The following is a 14,622-nucleotide window of genomic DNA, read 5'->3' on the forward strand; positions in this document are numbered from 1 at the left end:
TTATTTTATCAGTTTTTGACCATTTTTGAAGTCACTGTAAGCAGATATAAAATTGAACCCAAGCTTTAGAGTCACATATATACAACATTATATAGGGTCATCAAACACACAAGGAAGCTTTTTTAAGCTGCAGTAACAGTATGACGCTGCTAGAGGGCGATGTTTTGCTACCTCTCCTGTAGGTTCTTTTCCCAGCATGCCCGGCAGGGTCTGCTGGCTGAGTTTTGAGGTCCCAAAAAGGGGCTTTTACCTTGCGCAGGTGTGACATTTGTATACCCTATGTTGCTAAGAACACTCCCCATTGTGGAATGTGGTGTTGTGTCCAAATTTGATATGAAATATATATAGAATTGTTAATACAATTTTATGAAATAGTAAAACGGCATACAAAAAATTAAAAACTGTGTGTGACCTTTTTTATGTTTCAATGGAATATACCTCATTTTAGTCATTAATAGGCACAAGTTCATCCATCTGTGCTACAGGAAATAATTTTTGAGGGGAAAAAATGAAAAAGTCATCACCCTATTGTACACATTGCTTGGTTTGAGAATTGCCTTGCAAAACTCAGAGAAGTATGAATTTTGCAGGGTTGCTGCATTTCAGTTTGTGTGTTGCTTTCAGGAAGTGCACATTAGGGAGCTTTGCCTTTAAATCCAAACTAAATCAATTTCCTCCCCCCCCCTCCCTACAGCAGATCTCCTTCCACTCAGCTTTACAGTCCTTCATTTCCCTCCTCTTTCCCCAGGAGAGCCCTTGTGTGCGTTCATCTCACCCAAGGTGTACTGCCACTTCTCTTTCACACCAAAATTGGACTGTTTGTGAGTGTTCTATTGCTCCCAACTTCATTTTCCTTGGGGGAGAGAACATAACCGCAGTGCCACTAGTTGAAGGCAGGGGGCGGAATACTAGTTTCAAGATGTGCTGGAAACCCTGGCTTCAGTTTATGATTTCTTTCGTCAGCTAATTTGGCATGGTGTAACCTTAACCCTCTTTTGTGTCATCTCTTCCTTTTTCCAGATACTGATATAGGAGCTGGCATACTAACGGAAAATGAGGACCAAGATGCCAGGGCGTTGGCAGTCCCCAAAATATCGGGATTAGAACGAAGTCAAGAGAAGAGCCAGGAGGGCGGGAGAGATCCGCTGCTTGACCCTGTCACAGCTAAAGAGCTCTCTCCTCAGGTTTCTCAGGCTTGGACCCTGCCTCATTTGGAACCTGCTTCAGAGGCGCATTCTCCTAGCCCTGCTGCGATCCAGCCAAAGGAGCCTCACCACCCATCGCAACCTGAAGCCCCCCAGGGACTGCAGGCCTCGGGAGAGGCTCAGCAATCCACAGGCCCCCCGACTCCCACACAGCACCTGCCAAGGCCGCCCTCTGCCGGGCAGCCTGCCCGTCAAAACCTGCCGCCTGCCCAGCTCCGCCCTCCCTCCCGCAGCCTCGCCCAGCAGTTGTCGGCATATAACAGCAGCAGCTTAAGCCTCAACAGTCTGAGGTGAGTCCTCTTGGGGTGCATTTTCCAAGCATCGGGTGTTGTTGAAGGTGCTACCTAGAGCAGCAGAGGGTGGTCCATTAGGGCAAATGGGGCACTGCCCCACCAACCCCATCAACAGTGTGATGCAGCAGCCAATGCAAAAGCCAATGCAATTCTGGGCTGCATCAATAGGAGTATAGCATCTAGGTCAAGGGAAGTAATAGTACCACTGTATTCTGCTCTGGTCAGACCTCACCTGGAGTACTGTGTCCAGTTCTGGGCACCACAGTTCAAGAAGGATACTGACAAGCTGGAACGTGTCCAGAAGAGGGCTACCAAAATGGTCAAAGCCCTGGAAATGATGCCTTATGAGGAACGGTTTAGGGAGATGGGTATGTTTAGCCTGGAGAAGAGAAGGTTAAGGGGTGATATGATAGCCATGTTCAAATATATAAAAGGATGTCATATAGATTCTGGCTTCCTAGTGCCCTTCTGCTCAGAGGCTGTTCTATAAATTAAGTAGGTAAATTAATATGGGGGAAACAAAATGTCACTTAGACATATACTCCCTGAAGGTTGCATTTGTTTTATACAGTCATACCTTGGGTCAAGTACGCTTCAGGTTGAGTACTTTCAAGTTAAGTACTCCGCGGACCTGTCTGGAATGGATTCATCCACTTTCCATTACTTTCAATGGGAAAGTTCGCTTCAGGTTAAGTACGCTTCAGGTTAAGTACGGACTTCCAGAACCAATTAAGTACTTAACCTGAGGTACCACTGTACATTGATTATTGCCTTCATTTTATGATCAGTGGTCTCGTTAGACAGTTAAATTCGTGTTAAATTGCTGTTTTAGGGGGTGTTTTTCATCGTCTGGAACGGATTGATCCACTTTCCATTACTTTCAATGGGAAAGTTCGCTTCAGGTTAAGTACGGACTTCCGGAACCAATTACAGTGGTACCTCTACTTGCGAATTTAATGCGTTCCGAACGCACATTCGTAAGTAGAAAATTTTTTTAAGTCGAATCCCATAGGAATGCATTGGGAGAAAAAAATCGTAAGTTGAAGCAACCCTATCTAAAAATTCGTAAGTAGAAATAATCTTATCTAAACCGTATCCAAGATGGCGGACGGAGCTCCATTCGTAAGTAGAGTTATTCGTAAGTAGAGGTACCACTAAGTACTTAACCTGAGGTACCACTGTACTAGATTTTTTATTTTTTTAAAAAAAATGTTTCAATGTGCTGTAAACAGCTTTGAGATTTCTTCTTTAAACTATAAAGTGGTATGGAAATGAAAGCAACAACAACAAATTTCACTGGAGAAAGGTGCTTAGACATTCCATTGTGGTGACTGCAACCCAGGTTTAAGGTGCCACTTGGCAATTAACTTATACATCTGAGCTTCTAACACTGAATTGACACCCACTACCATTGATCTGGAGTACTGTGTCCAATTTTGTGTAGTTTGCTTTAAGAAGAGTATATAGACCAAATGAAATAGATTTAGTCAGGAATGCTGAAAGAGCTGGACATTATTAGCTTAGAGAGGAGAAGGTTGAGGGGGTGGGGTGGGCGATAGCATTGTTCAGGGACTGTCACACAGAGAGGGCAAAGCCTTGTTCTCTGTTGCTGGTCTGTCTCGCCAGAGCGGTGCATGCTCTAGTTATCTCCCGCTTGGACTACTGCAATGCGCTCTACGTGGGACTACCTTTGAAGGTGACCCGGAAACTACCATTAATCCAGAATGCGGCAACTAGACTGGTGACTGGGAGCGGCCGCCGAGACCACATAACACCGGTCTTGAAAGATCTACATTGGCTCCCAGTACGTTTCCGAGCACAGTTCAAAGTGTTGGTGCTGACCTTTAAAGCCCTAAATGGCCTCGGTCCAGTATACCTGAAGGAGCGTCTCCTCCCCCATCATTCTGCCCGGACACTGAGGTCCAGTACCGAGGGCCTTCTGGCGGTTCCCTCATTGCGAGAAGCCAACTTGCAGGGAATCAGGCAGAGGGCCTTCTTGGTGGTGGCGCCCGCCCTGTGGAACGCCCTCGCATCAGATGTCAAAGTGAAAAACAGCTACCAGATTTTTAGAAGACATCTGAAGGCAGCCCGGTTTAGGGAGGCTTTTAATGTTTAATAGATTATTTCATTTCATTTTATGTTGGAAGCCGCCCAGAGAGGCTGGGGGAACCCAGCCAGATGGGCGGGGTATAAATAATACATTATTATTATTATTATTATTATTATTATTATTATTATTATTATTATTATTATTATTATTGTGAGGAATTGATTGACAGCAAGAGTAGTCTGACAGCTACTGGGGTGAGGCACTGCCACACTGGAGGACTTCAAGCAGAGGCTGGGAACCTCTCTGTTGGAAGAGGCCCCCACACATCAGCTTGGGTTCCATTTCAGAAGAAAGATTGGATATAAATGTGTGAATGAAGAAAGCCTAGCTCAGGCCCAGGAACCTTCCTTTCTACCTGTGATCCTGGAAATAGTCTGTGAGTCAGAGTGGACTATGCAAGGTTAGATAGGCTCCTGGGCTGGTAGAAGGAAGATCTGCATCTTTTCCAGACTCCTCCATCCTGGTGCAGCTGACCAGATAATAGAGCCACATCTCATCACCATTCCTTGAGATAAAGTTCAGGCCATCTGTTGCTTTGGAGCAAGGGGGACAAGGAAGAGGAGGACTTGGTTGCACTTCATGGTACCATGTTGGGTTAGATGGTTCTCTGTTTTCTTCTTGCTTGGTGATTCTCACACCTTCCAGGAGCTCTGTTTCCTAACATTTCCTCTCCACCTCTTTTTTATTTCCACCAACAGCAGCAGCAGAAGCAGCACTCCTGCCAAGACTCAACCCCCTCCGCATATAGGCCACCACCCCTCAGCATCCCCTTTCCCCCTTTCTTTGCCAAACCACAGCCCGCTCAATACCTTCACCCCCACCATCCAACCTCCTGCGCACGCCCATCACCCCAATATGTTTGCCCCTCCCACGGCATTGCCCCCTCCTCCTCCTCTGACGTCAGGGACATTGCAAGTTCCAGGTCATCCTGCTGGAAGTGCTTACTCAGGTAAGAATGTGCATATACTTAGATACTTTATGCAATGGGGCTACATAGCCCAGTTGGTAAAGAATGAGACTCTTAAATCTCAGTGTCATGAGTTTGAGCCCCACGTTGGGCAAAATATCCCTGCATTGCAGGGTTTGGGTCTTGATGACATTTGTGGTGTCTTCCAACTCTGCAGTTCTACAATTCCATACATACGCACAGGGATAGCACATTCTGGGAGAGAGGGATGGAGAGGGGGATGGAAGGGAATTAGAGAGATGAGTAAGAGGAAGCTGATTCATAAGGATAAATGGAAGCTGATTCATAAGGATAAATGGAGTTCCACCCCCAAATCACAAGTGTCCCCATAGCCTGCTGCCACCTGCCCGCCTTCTTACTTACAAACAACCCAGTGTGTGGTCCTGGCTGTCTGCATCCTCCTCCTAAGTCTCAGTGTTGTCCTTGGAGAACTCAGCAGAGAGGAAGAAGATGGAGACAAACCTGGAATTAGTTGGTTCTGCCTGCCATTGGTTTCGGCTACAGTTACTGGTGATCCTACCAGTCCAGATGGACACCAGCCACCACTGCTTATTCTGGCTGGGGGATCTTAGGGTTCTACTGGGGCAAAAAAAAACCCCAAGAATCGATCTGACAAGCCAGAAGTCTGTCCACATCCACAATATGTATTCTCCTTAAATTTGGGTTTGGACATGTTTTATGCAAGCAGGTTGTACCAAATTCCAGTAGGATAATTTAAAACAGAAAAGCAAGCTATTCTGTTCTTCTTCTAGCACGGGGTTTCCCAAACTTGGGGCTCGGGCTGTTTGGGGACTACAGTTCCCATCATCCCTGACCACTGGTCCTGCTAGCTAGGAATGGTGGGAGTTGAAGTCCAAAAACAGCTGGCGACGCAAGTTTGGGAAACCCTACTCTGGCACAAGGCCGAGGAATCTGTAGCCCGCCAGATGTTGCTGTCCCAACAAACTCCATGGCCATTGCCCATGCCGGTGGCTGCTGTTTCACGTGGGAGTCTATCAGCACATAGAGGGCCATAGGTTCTCCAGCCTCATTCTGGCACTAATCGAGGAACAGAGATGAAGGGAAACGTCCATCTATTAACAAAGATCAATTGCACATTGTGGAAGTGTGATTCAAAAAAAAAAAGGAAAAAGGAAAGACTGAGTGGTATTTAAACGAGAAGGATAAAACCTCATGTTGCCATTGTCTTGGTTTTCAGAGCAAGATCTTCTCCGCCAGGAGCTGAACACCCGATTTCTGGCTTCGCAGAGTGCCGACCGCGGCGCCTCGCTGGGCCCACCGCCTTACCTGAGGACAGAGTTCCACCAGCACCAGCACCAGCACCAGCACACCCACCAACATACGCACCAGCACACTTTCACGCCTTTCCCCCACACGATCCCACCCACCGCCATCATGCCAACGCCGGCACCTCCCATGGTGCGTACCCCAGGCAGAAATGTGAGGATAAGTAGAGCACAACTCTCTTTGGATATTATTATTTTTTCTTTCCTGTTGCAAAATGGCGATAAAATTGTGTCGATGAGGGAAGATGTCCGGGTGAAGGAAGAGATTGTGGGAGGAAGCATGCTCCTCCCGTCTTGCGACTCGGGGAATTCGGAAAGAGAGAAACGTTCGATATTTCTAGGAAGTTCCGCGTTAGAATGTAGAGGCTCCCATGCATGTGACCCCCCCACCCCCCGCCCACCCCTTGTTTGCAAAAAATGTGGTGCAGATTGAAAGTGAGGACCTAAAGCTAAACTTGAACCCTCCTTTCTAACGTAATTGCTTTCTATGTTTTGGCATGGAAGGCAATACTGACAATGTGGCACAGTGGAGTGGCATGGGCCCAGGGGGTTGATGGCCAGCTGGTTGACTGGCATCCGAGTCTTACTTCAAACTGGCACTAAACTCAAAGGCAACAGAAATGCTTAGAGGGTGTGAGGCAGGCTGCCCCCTCCCCCACTGCAAATACTGGTTGGTGCCGACTAATAGAATTTATTAGAGCTCTGGAGATGTTTCAGGTACATAGCTGCCAAGTTCCGGATTGAAAAATCCGGGACCAGCAGCGGCGCAGCACCGGAAGTCGCTTCTACGAGACTTCCAGACATGCGTAGAAGCAACTTCTGGTGCCACTCTGCCCATTTCCAAAATGGCTGCGGCGCCAGAAGCCTCTTCTACGCATGTCTGGAAGTGCATAGAAGCGACTTCCAGCGCTGCTCTGCCCATTTCCAAAATGCCCACAGCGCCAGAAATCGCTTCTACGCAGTTCCGAACATGCATAGAAGCAACTTCTGGCACCGCAGCCATTTTGGAAATGGGCGAAGCAGCACCAGAAGTCGCTTCTACGCACTTCCAGACATGCGTAGAAGTGACTTCCAATGCCGGCACTGCCTGATTTCCGGTGCCCATACATGGTCAGAGCGGCACCAGAAACATGGCCACCGGCAGCAGCTGCTTTCCAGGGATTTACGGGATATAAATCCATTCGGGAGACCAGTGGGAAACGGTAAGAAAATACAGGGGTTTCCTGGGAAAAACGGGGTACTTGGCAGCTATGTTCAGGTACCTTCATTCTGGACCAATCTTAAACTCCTGGGGAAGCGCCACAGAGCAGTGCTAGAACGTAATAAAGTTCCCACTTTCAATCCCTGGCATCTTCCAGTTCCCCACCCCTTTGGCAACTTCCCACCATGCCAAGCTCCACCATGCCAAGCTCCACACCATGTTGGAGACACCATGCTCTAGCTGCAGTGAAAAAGGAAGCAGTGATCTTGCAGAACAGGAAGCTTTCAGTTAAAAGCACAGTAACTCTGCCGTGTCTTTATTCTTTCACTCTGGTGTTCCACACTGGACATTGTGATTGCGTTTTATTGCCAAAATTAAAGGTCAGAAATCAGGCTTGGGGAGGGGGGAGGATGAGAAGAAAACATTGATATACAGCCATTCGGTAATGGCATGTGCATTCTTCCTAAAGGGTGAGTGAGGAAATGATGATATTTCAGAGGGTGGAGGGATTAGTGTGGAATGAACCTCAGCCTAAATTGTTTGCCTAAATAAAGAGGTGAAAAAGAGGTTTACGGGCCTCAGGAACCCATGGCCTTTCCCCCTCTGATAGCAAGGTCAAGTGGTGAGTGTTGGTGGGAGTCCAAATGGACTCACTGAGAAACACGAAGGTGCTGTCAGTATGCTCAGGGAACTGTGGAGTTTATGAACACCACACACACACACACTGGAGTTTTTAAAAAAAGATGCAGGCAAATGTGTGACAGGTTGGAAAGAAAAACATTAAGTGGGAAAATGGAACAGGGTGGGGAGATGGCCCAGGGAAAATGTCCTCCTTGCAGAGAATGGCTGGCTGGAACACTGGTCAGGAGCAGTCCTGTTATGTGGGGAATATATTGTAGTATTAACTTGTTGGTCCCAATCATTCTACTTACCGGTAATTTGCACCTGGAATTTTTGTTATCCAAATTGCTCCTGATCTCTTCCTGCTCTCACTACTGTCCATACTTTCATCTCGGAACACCTGCCCTTTTTAAGTATATCTTCCCCTTTCCCCACATCTCCATTGATTGCCATTTTTTTCACCAGTTAGTCTTCCCAACTATTGACTGAATCAAAGAAATGTATGCTCCATTAGAAAGACAACATAATGAGTTTGTGTTTTGATCCTTTTTGCAGTTTGACAAATACCCTACAAAAGTCGACCCTTTCTACCGACACAGTGTGAGTTCTTCTTACTGCCTTAAAATGTATTATTTGCTTCTTTCCCCATTGGTGGGCTGAGATCACCACTCAGATCAGTGGCAGAACATCCCACTTTCTGTTTCCCTCCCTCTCCCTTTCTGTCCATCACTCTGAAATGTCCATCATTGATATTGTCATTTGCTTTAGTTGTGAAAGATGTGATATCTCTTAAAAAGAAAAAGCAAACTCTGAAGCTATGCCTAAATCTAGCTCTTTAATCGGGGACTGGAGACTACAAAGGTGCCCAGATTCTCTCTGCTATTGGTGCCTTCTCTGCTCATTTCAATGGCGCAAGCAGATCTTTGTGACCATTTCTCTAGCTTCCAATGTGTTAATGAAGATATGAAGTCCTGCGTTGATGAGGGATTTGTTTGCATTTGAATGAGAAACTACCTAATTCACACTTCTTCAACTAATATGCAAACCGAAACAGAGTCTTACCTTTGAAATTTGAAATTCTCTGAATTTTGCAATACAGTTTTCCAACAAAGCAACATGTATAAGAATACGTATAATATGGGGAAAGTATTATAAAAAGGTCTGTATTACTGAAAATAGCATACAAAATGCATTTTATTGGGGTAAGTTGCATGTAAATATTTCAAAACTGCATGCAAAAAAATGTTTCTTAGGAGAAAAACACACTAAAATATTGGTTTTAAATAGCATTTTTGGTAATTAAAAAAAATGCAAAGTGCTATGAAAGATTTGTTAAATTTATAGGGGCCCCCCCCCCATTAGAAAAATTATCTGGGCAGCATGCAAAACTTCATAAAGAAAAATACAAAATGCAATAATGAAAACTAACAAAATAAACTAAACAACAGCAAAACTTTCCTTCTAACAAAGACCACATAAAAATATTTGCAGCTTACCTTAACACCACACTGAAACAGCAAAGACCTAGGGCTGATTTTCTGTAGGAATGTTTTTGCCCTGATATGAAGGTAAAAAGGTAAAGGACCCCTGGATGGTTAAGTCCAGTCAAAGGTGACTAAGGGGTTGTGGTGCCCATCTCGCTTTCAGGCCGAGGGAGCCGGCGTTTGTCCAAAGACAGCTTTCTGGGTCATGCGCCCAGCGCTGGTGTTTGTCCAAAGACAGCTTTCTGGGTCATGCGCCCAGCATGACTAAACCGCTTCTGGTGCAATGGAACACTGTGGCGGACACTAGAGCACACGGAAACGCTGTTCACATTCCCACCACAGTGGTACCTATTTATCTACTTGCACTGGCATGTTTTCGAACTGCTAGGTTGGCAGGAGCTGGGACAGAGCAACGGGAGCTCACCCCGTCGTGGGGTTTTGAACCGCCACCCTTTAGATCACAACACCACCAAGCCCCAAATGAATTGATTCATTCAGCCCTAATGTTCTCCCTCTACTCAGAGGAATAGAGCACCTCCAGGCACATGGAAGATCCTTGTGCAGGCCTGAAGAGGCACATTTGTGGGGCATTTGTGCCAAAGGAACCTTAAGGAATTGACAGCATCTTGAAAGCCAAGCTTTATGGTTGATCCAAATGGTTATACACTCTCTTGTTCTCCAATAGGTGAGAAATCACAGAGAGAATCTAAATGAGCGTTAGGTCATTTGTATTTCTCTTTCATTGCCTCAGATGTATCTAACCTGACGGCTTGTTCCATTTCAACGGTGAACAGAGGTTAAAAGCTACAAGATTAAAGCACTGAAACTTTTAACTTTTAATATTATTAAAAATGCATTAACCAGTGGATTTCACTTAATGGGCCAGATCAAAAGGTATTATGGTCTAAATTTGTAGGCAAAGTAGAATTGCTCCTTTTTCTTCCTTCCTTAAAACATTTGTTGGGGTTTTTACCTTCAGCTCAGGATGTGCTTTCTTAACACAAGATGCTGATTCAGGGAACCGTACGGCATCTGTATTTTTAAACTATGGTTATTATGTTATTTCATTTAAAGAATGCTATTAACCCCCTTTTGCTGCATAATTTAAATTTAAATTTAATTTAAATTTGTTAAATTTGCAGCCTGCCCTTCCTCCCAAAGGAGCCCAGGGTGGTAAATTTCAAAATATTAAAACAAAATAAAAATCCATGTTGAGAACAATTAAAACATAAAAAGGTTAAGATTAATCTACAAAAATGAGACCATTTAAAAATGTGGTTGGTTAATAGTAATCACCATTATTATTATTATTACCCCTCCCCCCATCTGGCTGGGTTTCCCCAGCCACTCTGGGCGGCTCCCAACAGAATTAAAACACAATAGAACATCAAACAATAAAAACTTTCCTAAACAGGGCTGCCTTCAGATGTCTTCTAAAAGTCAGATAGTTCCTTGATGGGCGGGCGTTCCCTGTAACCTCACTTCTTGCAGTGAGGGAACCGCCAGAAGGCCCTCGGACTCGGACCTGTCCAGGCTGAATGCTAGGGGTGGAGACACTCCTTCAAGTATTACTAATGTACCCTGAAATGTGGCTTAAAATACTTTAATAAATAATTAAAAGTAAAAGTAAACCTCAAATAAAAGGCCGTCTACCGGGAAAACTAAAAACCTGCTAAACTATTAAAAGTCTTTGTCAGCCAGTGGAAGGCAATTGTGGTGGTGGGACCAAGCTTCACAGGGCAAGGAATCTGGCCACATCTGGAGGACCACAGTTTCTCCATTCCAGAGAGAGAGAGAGAAAGAGAGAGAGAGAGAGGTGATGAGGATTTTAAAGGATTAATCTAGCTACTGACAGGTAAAGCAGTTCTGCAGGTAACAACTCAGCTAGTTGCTATCGGCTACCAGGAGTTCTACGCAGGCAAGTTGCAGAGGGACAGATCCTGCTATCCTTGGTCCACCTGATCACAGGGTGAAGCCTATTTACTAAAATGCCAAGGAGAGGCAATTCAGACTCAAAAACTGAGACTTAACTTGGGGCCCAGCTAAGATGGGACATTGATAGCTCTCTGCTTTTGTTGACAAGATAGGAATCCAAGCCTTCAAGCAGCAGTGGCAGTTCCAAAACACTCTGAAAGGTCTCCATCCTTTCCCACCATCCATATGTTAACAACCAGCATACAATGGGATTTCTAACATCCCTTCGTTTTTGAGAACTGGCATGTTAATACAGAAAAGTAAGCGTTATGGATGCTAGAGTCTTTAACATGCTCATTTTCAGTATTAAAAAGTGATTGCAGCCCAAGACGCTTGCCTGCCTAATGGGTTCTTGAGAGCTCTGCTATTCAATATCAGCTAATCTTGGAAACATTTTCTGCACCATTGGAAGTTCACGTTGAAGCGAAACAGGATTAAAAGATGGAAATGATATACGAAAGGAGTGGGGAGAGGAACTGGGCCAGGTGGTTGCGTGAAAGCCTTAAAATTATTGCATTTTCTTAATGGTGTTAATTGCCAAAAGAGAGAGAGAGAGAAATGCTTCAGTGTGCTTGAGTGCACCTAATGGAACAATACAATGAAACAAACTATTGTGCTTTTTTAGATCTTTGGCTCAGGCAGGCATCATGAGCCAGTGGAATACATTGGCAAGGGAATTGCACTGAGATTTTGTAGAAAAAGGCCTCATCTGTTGGCCAAAGGCTTTTCCCAAGCCAAACTGCTGTAGGGCAATTCAGGAAAATTGACTAAGGGGCACAAAGGTTCACACTGCCTTCTCACAGCTGGGTAAGATCATGACTGCAGCTTTGCACAGGTAAGGGGGCAGAATAAGTAAATGGAGAATGAGTTTACTCTGCTCTCCATTTATTTATTTATCCCCCCCCCCTCAAGCAAAGCTGCAATTGGGTAAGTAAAATAAGCATAAGATGCAAACTACCTGTGTCTATGCAAATTTGTGTGTGTGGTGTTTGTATGGGTGGGCGGTAGGTTGTGCCCTCTGGTTGCACCCACCTATGTTTTGACCACACCACCATTGGCATGCATCCCGCATTGGGTTCTGTTAACGCCCTACCCATGCCTTGTTGTGAATGTTGGGAAGGGCCACCATTCAGAGGTTGAACACATAACTTGCATGCAGAAGGTCCCAGGCTGAATCTCTAGCATCTCCAGACAGAGCTGGGAAAGACTTCAGTGTGAGACCCTGGAGCTTGATAGAGCCAAGGGTTTGACCAGAAAAGGGCAATCGAAATAATCAAGGGGATGGGGCAACTGCCCTCTGAGGAAAGGTTGCAACATTAGGGGTGACTTAAGCGCTGCGGGTTAAACCACAGAGTCTAGGGCTTGCTGATCAGAAGGTCGGCGGTTCGAATCCCTGCAACGGGGTGAGCTCCCGTTGCTCGGTCCTAGCTCCTGCCCACCTAGCAGTTTGAAAGCACATCAAAGTGCAAGTAGATGAATAGGGACCGCTCCGGCGGGAAGGTAAACGGCATTTCTGTGTGCTGCTCTGGTTCACCAGAAGCAGCTTTGTCATGCTGGCCACATGACCCGGAAGCTGTCTGCGGACAAACGCCGGCTCCCTTGGCCTATAGAGCGAGATGAGCGCCGCAACCCCAGAGTCGGACACGACTGGATCTGATGGTCAGGGGCCCCTTTACCTTTAATTTAGTGTAAGAGGAGACATGATAGAAGTTTATAAAATTATTCTCTGTCTTAGAACACTAGAACTCATGGACAACCAAATAAAGTTGGAAGACTCAAACCAGATAACAAATTACTTCTTCACACAGTTGAGCTGTGGAATCTGCTCCCACAAGAGTTGGTGGTGGCCACCAACTCTGATGGTTTTGAAAGAGGATTAGACCAATTCACGGAGGCCCGTGCTCGTTGTGTCTATGCTCTACCTCCATGGTGAAGGCTGAATTCCAGTTGCTGGAAACCACAGACAGGGAAAGTGCTGTTGCACTCAGGTCATTCTTGCTTATCCCAGAGGCATTTTATTGGCCACTGTGAGAACTGGCCTGATCCAGCAGGCTCTTCTTACAGTCTTATGACTCAATATTAAGGCAGCTTCTTTTGTTCCTGTTGTTTAACTGCTACAGCTAATGCAATTGACAATGAGATCACGTTTCTGCTCCAGTTCCTTCCCATTGCATCCTCTCTTTTTTTCTGTAATGCAGTATTATAATACAGTATAATAATAACCCTCATTATAAAAATCCATTCTGAGACAGCTCTCTATCCCTTACGCTTTCAAATAATCTGTTCTTTCCACACAAATCTGTCCACCTTGTTGTCTAACATTTTGCGAATGTCCATTATATCCCTTATTCATTGCTGTTGTCAGATGCCTTTGTCTTTTTCCTAGGCTTATCGCCACTTCTTTTATTTACCAAGTACCCAACATCAGTGGTCCTGCATTGATTTTTATGCAGTTGGATCACTGGCTGATTAACAGCAGCAATCATGTGAACTGCATAATTCATAAACTGCCTCCTTGTCTCTTTTGCTTTCTTCTGAGTTGAAATTGTATGAAGTGCAATTAGAAAATGTGTGGGGGGTCCTTTGCTGATGTTATCCTCCCTTTGTCACAGTTATTCCACTCGTACCCTCCTGCTGTATCGGGGATCCCTCCAATGATTCCTCCAACCGGTCCTTTTGGCTCACTACAAGGGGCGTTTCAACCCAAGGTAAATTGTAAATATGTTTTGTGTGTCTTGTGTAGACTTTTTCCTATTATGGACATGTGTCTTGTGGCTTTGTGGGTCTCTTGCAGTACCAGGTGTATTCGTGAGGAACAGTGCTTTTATTTGTCTTAGGCCTGCATGGGGAACCTGCAACCCTCTAGATGCTGCTGGAATAATAATAATAATAATAATAATAATAATAATAATTTATTTATACCCCGCCCATCTGGCCGGGTTCCCCCAGCCACTCTGGGCGGCTTCCAACAAAGTATTAAAATACAGAAATCCATCAAACATTAAAAGCTTCCCTAAACAGGGCTGCCTTGAGATGCCTTCTAAAGGTCTGGTAGTTGTTGTTCTCTTTGACCTCTGGTGGGAGGGCGTTCCACAGGGCGGGTGCCACTACCGAGAAGGCCCTCTGCCTGGTTCCCTGTAACTTGGCTTCTCGTAGCGACGGAACCACCAGAAGGCCCTCGGCGCTGGATCTCAGTGTCCGGGCAGAATGATGGGGGAGGAGACGCTCCTTCATGTATACTGGACCAAGGCCGTTTAGGGCTTTAAAGGTCAGCACCAACACTTTGAATTGTGCTCGGAAACATACTGGGAGCCAGTGTAGGTCTTTCAGGACCGGTGTTATGTGGTCTCACTATCAACTCCTATCACCCCTCACTGTTCACTATGCAGGCTGAGGCTGCTGGGAGCTGTAGTCCAGCTATAGCCTGGAAGTCCAAATGTCCCCCGTCGTTGGTTTTGGAGATGGCTCTGCTGGGAGAGAG

At 45.5% G+C, this 14,622-nt stretch overlaps 1 protein-coding gene across 4 annotated transcripts in view; it reads left to right on the top strand.

Annotated features, from left to right (window-relative positions):
- The window catches only part of AUTS2 (activator of transcription and developmental regulator AUTS2), a 734,101-nt gene that overhangs the window by 696,374 nt on the left and 23,105 nt on the right, over window positions 1-14,622 (top strand). For 3 of the 4 annotated variants that reach the window (XM_088657874.1, XM_088657876.1, XM_088657875.1), the window contains exons 7-11: window positions 1,021-1,495; window positions 4,307-4,557; window positions 5,774-6,015; window positions 8,239-8,283; window positions 13,754-13,849. In XM_088657874.1, the coding sequence (XP_088514000.1) occupies window positions 1,021-1,495; window positions 4,307-4,557; window positions 5,774-6,015; window positions 8,239-8,283; window positions 13,754-13,849 (1,109 nt within the window). The remainder of the gene's footprint in view (window positions 1-1,020; window positions 1,496-4,306; window positions 4,558-5,773; window positions 6,016-8,238; window positions 8,284-13,753; window positions 13,850-14,622) is intronic. The other variant, XM_060283030.2, reaches the window with a different exon arrangement.

Source organism: Zootoca vivipara, chromosome 14 (genome assembly GCF_965207765.1).
Source record: "Zootoca vivipara chromosome 14, rZooViv2.hap1.1, whole genome shotgun sequence".
In the NCBI taxonomy this organism is placed as follows: domain Eukaryota; kingdom Metazoa; phylum Chordata; class Lepidosauria; order Squamata; family Lacertidae; genus Zootoca; species Zootoca vivipara.